The following is a 5,000-nucleotide window of genomic DNA, read 5'->3' as shown; positions in this document are numbered from 1 at the left end:
TTTGTGCCCTTGCATTACACAGTCATACCAACAGATGTACAAGTGTAGCTATTTGTGGATTTGCATATACTACAAGTACTCTGAGTGCTCTTGTGGTTGCATCTATGCTTGATCCCTGAAAGTGGCAGGGTAGGAATTGCAGTTATGAATCACAGCAGCAGAATCGCCTTGAGGTGTGTGGAAAGCATTTTTGAATCCATTTTTCTCTGACTGATCGATTTTCACCGTCAATTTCTCTTGTACTGGCCATCTTATTTTAGACCGATTCAACATCTGCTAGTGTTAACTAGAATATCTGAGCTGTCAACTGACTTGGAACCAATATATGACAGGACACCTGCATGCAGGTGGGAAAAAAAGTAATGCTGAAAGGGACACTCAATATCACAGGGCCGAAACAAAGCAGAGCAGCCTCACACAGATGGTAGAGCAGTCAGAGTCAGAATGCTGCGCGTAGTGGGAAATGGTTTTTAATTTGATCAAATTTCATAACTAGCTTTAAATATTCAAAAAGATGTGTAGAACTGAAGGGACTCGGACCTTGATACCTTCTGCATTTGAAGATGTCAGCAGGAGACAGGAAGTGGACAAAACAATCCCTTACCTCAGTGCCTGTCGCATCAAGGATGGTGGGATAGGAGCTTTCTGGTGCCCAGGAGATGCACTCCACCACATGCTCGTGCTCCCGCAGTTCTGCCTTGCATTCTTTGGTGGCCACGACCCACACCCGCACCGTCTGGTCATTTGAGCAGCTGGCAAGCAAAGTGCCGTCCTGGTTGGGCCGCACCATACGAACCCACTCCCTGTGGCCAGTGAAGGTCTTCACACAGTAACTAATTAGCCAAAAAAAAAAAAAAGTTGAGAAATGATTGCCCTGTCAAGGTGGATGTAACTCATGAGTAAATATTAAGCTTAAAAACAGTGGCTTTATGGATTTCTGAAGAACAACTTTAGAGAACTTTTACCCAGTTGCCACCTCCCACATTTTTATAGTTTTGTCCCTTGAGGCAGAAACGATGTGATCTCCATTGGGCATGATCGCTACAGATGAAACATTGTGGTCATGGCCTGAAACACAAGGAAAAAATATGAGAGAACTCAGTCAAGAGCAATTAAAATGCTACTTAATCATTTTAGATTGGAACATATGATTCTCTTAATCTTTCTTCTCTGCAGAGGAATCCTAAACAAAATTCACTTGCCAGTCAGAATTTTTTTTTAAATGTCTTTTACCACCAACGGTGCCAAAAAATAATGTGTATGGGCATAATTAGCCAATTAAATGACAAGCGAGGCAGCCAATTTGCTGGGGCTTACTTTGTTCCACAGAGAATAAGAGGTGCCTAATTACCTAGTTGCTTGGCCATATTTAAGCTGCTAAACAGATGAAGACACCAGAAAGAATGCTCTGAAAGGCCAGCTTATAGTGTGTGTGTGTGTGTGTGTGTGTGTGTGTGTGTGTGTGTGTGTGTGTGTGTGTGTGAGAGAGCGAGCGAGCGAGAGAGACAGCTAAATAGAAAAACAGCTATCTGGTGCTGAGGAGGATAATTAAACTGCTGCCCAAATCGACACTAATCTTCTTCACCAGTTGGCCTGTATTTTTTCATTTCATTTTCAAGGAAGAACGAGCGGACGGGGAAAAAAGTGTTGAGTAGGACAAATTAAATATGAATAAAGATGTGCTACTAAGTGTAATGGAGGGCAAATGGTGACGCCTCAGTTTAATGAAGGTTTTTTTTTTTTCCTTCAGCGCTGTGAGAAAGTAGCTCATCTGTTCTGAGAATTGTCCCAACAGTTCCCTGCTATGAAAAAAAAAATATTGGTAACGAAAGAAATCTATATGTTACAAGCACAAAATTTACAACTCAACAGCTGAAATTTAACAATGTCAATGTGCTTTTTGTCTGTTTGCCAAGTGGGGTTGATTATTTCATTGATATTCATTGTTGTCTGCTTCACAGTTGGTGCTTCTAATTGAGCTAAATAAATGGTGAAATACTGAGGCTTCATGTTGAAACTGCTGCTGGTTAGTTAGTGGGGGGCCTCCATGCAATTTCAGCAGTTTGTAATGGTCCCTAAATCAGAAGGCCCTGAGGATAAACGTGTGCTATGCTGCCATCATTTACTAGGCAATCAGGCTGTGGGTGAAGAGGTCAAGAGTGTGTCAGTGATGACATGAGTAATGATGCATATACTCAGATAAGAAAGGGAAGAAGACCAGCTATCAAATGTAAACAGATGAATGTCAAAGAACAGAATCCAAGTGTTTAGCAGGTACGAATGAATAGTAAGAAAGAAAAAGTATCCCCTTGTCAGAGCTGATGACGAACCTCAGCTTTGTGTGCTGTGAATTGGAGCTGACTGAGCCTCATCAGCAGCTCCAAATGTGATAACGAACAACACGTGTGCCACCTGAGCCCTGCGTACAGTCACAGGATGATTTTCACAGAGGTTTACACAGCAATGAAGTGAAAACCATAAAAAGGCACCATCAGATAAAAATGTTAGCGGTAGCAGCTGTGATACTTGTCTGAAATTCTGTCAGGAATTACCTATCTGATAACGTTAACTGAATTATATCTTGCCTAGGTAAAGTTGTTCAGTCCTACCTTTCAGCTTACCAACTTAAACTCCAAGAAGGAATAGGACACTTGTCTTGATTTTAAACCATCCAAATTATGAAAATGCTAGGCATAAGAGTCTTATTACAGGATACATTTTCTTAAATATTTCATGTAAGTATGTACAAATAATTCATTCATCAGATTTCTTGTTATCTTCTATAAACCCTTTTAGGAACCTCAATTTAAGGTTTTGTTGTTGTTTTTAAATATATTTTCAAAACATACAGATAACTATGTTCAGTCTTACCATACATGGTCCTCAGGCATTCGAAACCTTGGAAATCCCACAGCTTGATAGTCATGTCTGCAGAGCAAGATGCAAGCAATTTTCCGGTCTGGTCAAAAGAGATGTCCTGCACCGAATCTGTGTGGCCCTTCAGTGTGCGTTCGAAGTCTCCTGTCTCATAGTCCCACACCTGAAGAAGAGGACATACACATACTTTAGAAAAACCAACACATTACAGCTGTGATACACTTCTGTTCATTTGAAACATAATCCTTGTCTAAGCATCAGAAAAGCCCCCAAATGTCACTTCATCTGCAGCCCGGTGTCATTCTGTGTCTGATAAACAAGACAGGCAGCCAAAACAACCAGAGAGGACAAACAGAACCAAGCTGAGAAGAAAAGTCACATTTAAGTCCAAGAATAAGCCATATTGAATGCATTATTAAAACTGACTACACCGCCTAGACAGTCACTTCAACAGCGCCTACAAGCCTCTCAGTGAGCAGACACACTCTTAGTATATTGAATTACATGAGCTGTGACGCATTACTGTTGCTAATGGCAGAGAGGCATGTGCCAGGATGCTGATTAGGTTTACAGCCATTGTGCCGACAATGGCACTACCAGTTGGGAGTGCAGATTGAACATGTAGTGATCAGAAAGAGGCCTGATCTTCTATCCTAGGAAAGCTGTTACATTTCTGGCTTTCAAGCAGACAGACGGTCTGACTGTCAGACAGAAGGATAAATGCTCCTTGGTTGCTGTCTTGGACAGGGGGATTTTGGACAGACTGTGACAGGAGACCCCCACCCTCACTTAGTGAAGCTACAGACAGTGCAGATGGCTGTGGGGGTAGGGGGTGGGTGGGGTTGTCCTTGCCCGGGGAAGATCAATGCATTTGAGGTGTTTGGAAGTACACCAAGGCTACAAGTATAAAAGTATATACCAGTACCATTAAGGACATAATCCATGACAGCTACCTGTAACCAAAGAATTCTGTGAGAGACTGATCATTCTCACTGACACTCCAACATGCATTGAGTGACTGCCGGCGATCAAGCCCTCCCTCATAATATTGACAGTTCGCATTCTTTCCGTGGGAATTCCTTGAATCTTTGTCATTCAAAGGCAAACAGTGAGTCTTTATCATTTTTGAGGCAAGGGTTGGGTAAAATGCACTGTTAACTGTGCCTCTAGTTGGCAAGCACAGCTTTGCACTTTTAACCTGCTGATTTAAATTTTGTGAAAGGTTAGGCATGAATTCAAAGTACCTTCTCAACATGCAAAAATTTACCACGTTAGCAGTGGAGGAAAAAAAAGAGGACAGAGATGCCCAATATGGTGGAGAAAAACGAAGTGAACAGCACAACAGTAGTGGCTACAAAAACACATGTTCTGATGAGGGAAAAGAAGCAGCTGAAAGATTTACTGAAAAAGAAAAAAGGCAGGGAGCTCTGATTCCAGACCTCAAACTCAGCGTAAAATCTACCTCACTCTTACATATAACACCCAAAACATTCAATAAAGCATAGACGCTGATGTATAAGTCAACTTAAAGAGACAAACATATAATATTCATTTGTTTGTCCAAGCTAGCTGGCAGCTAGCAGAATAATACGTCAGATGGATTAAAAAAAACAGATAAATTGACTGTTGATTTACTTTTGCAACATGCCAGGTCACTGACAGAGCAAAGCCAGTCAAAACAACTGTCCTCCCAACAAGAATTCTGACATGAGTACAATGTGATGCCAAAAGAATGAAATAAATTCAGACTAGGCAGACACACTGGCGTGAGGTGGAAAGCCGATGAGCTTGAGTGTTAAGAATGTGAAAAGTGCAAGGTCTACTCCTCAGTTAAAAATTTAACAGAGCTGTTCAGAAGTAGAAAAGTAGGCCACAGAGGCAGCGCAGGCCAGGCCACATCCAGAGAAGAGGCAGAGGTGCAGAGGGTAGAGCAGAATTTTTTATTCAAGCCTGGCTCCTCCTAGGGGATGGGGGGCTCTGATGGTGGGTCGTCATGGTAGCGCAGCTGAAGCTGAATGGAATATAAACGTGGCAAGATGCCAAGAGGTGGGGTCGCAGAGGGAGGGAGGGGTGTTGCTGGAAAAGGAAGAAGATGCCAAAACAGAGGAATCCCTGCTGTGTGG

The 5,000-nt window shown here is 42.2% G+C and overlaps 1 protein-coding gene across 1 annotated transcript in view; it reads right to left on the bottom strand.

Moving 5' to 3' along the window:
• The window catches only part of LOC147254228 (lissencephaly-1 homolog), a 31,023-nt gene that overhangs the window by 3,571 nt on the left and 22,452 nt on the right, over positions 1-5,000 (bottom strand). Inside the window, exons 6-8 of the mRNA XM_086215827.1 lie at positions 2,872-3,040; positions 966-1,068; positions 605-833 (exon numbers count right to left, since the gene is read on the bottom strand). Of these exons, the coding sequence (XP_086071953.1) occupies positions 605-833; positions 966-1,068; positions 2,872-3,040 (501 nt within the window). The remainder of the gene's footprint in view (positions 1-604; positions 834-965; positions 1,069-2,871; positions 3,041-5,000) is intronic.

This window comes from Aulostomus chinensis, chromosome 10 (genome assembly GCF_037954235.1).
Source record: "Aulostomus chinensis isolate RoL2024-O1b breed Wild chromosome 10, RoL_Achi_v1.0, whole genome shotgun sequence".
Lineage (NCBI taxonomy): Eukaryota > Metazoa > Chordata > Actinopteri > Syngnathiformes > Aulostomidae > Aulostomus > Aulostomus chinensis.
The sequence above is the reverse complement of the archived record's forward strand: the minus strand, read 5'-3'. Positions and strand labels throughout refer to the sequence as shown.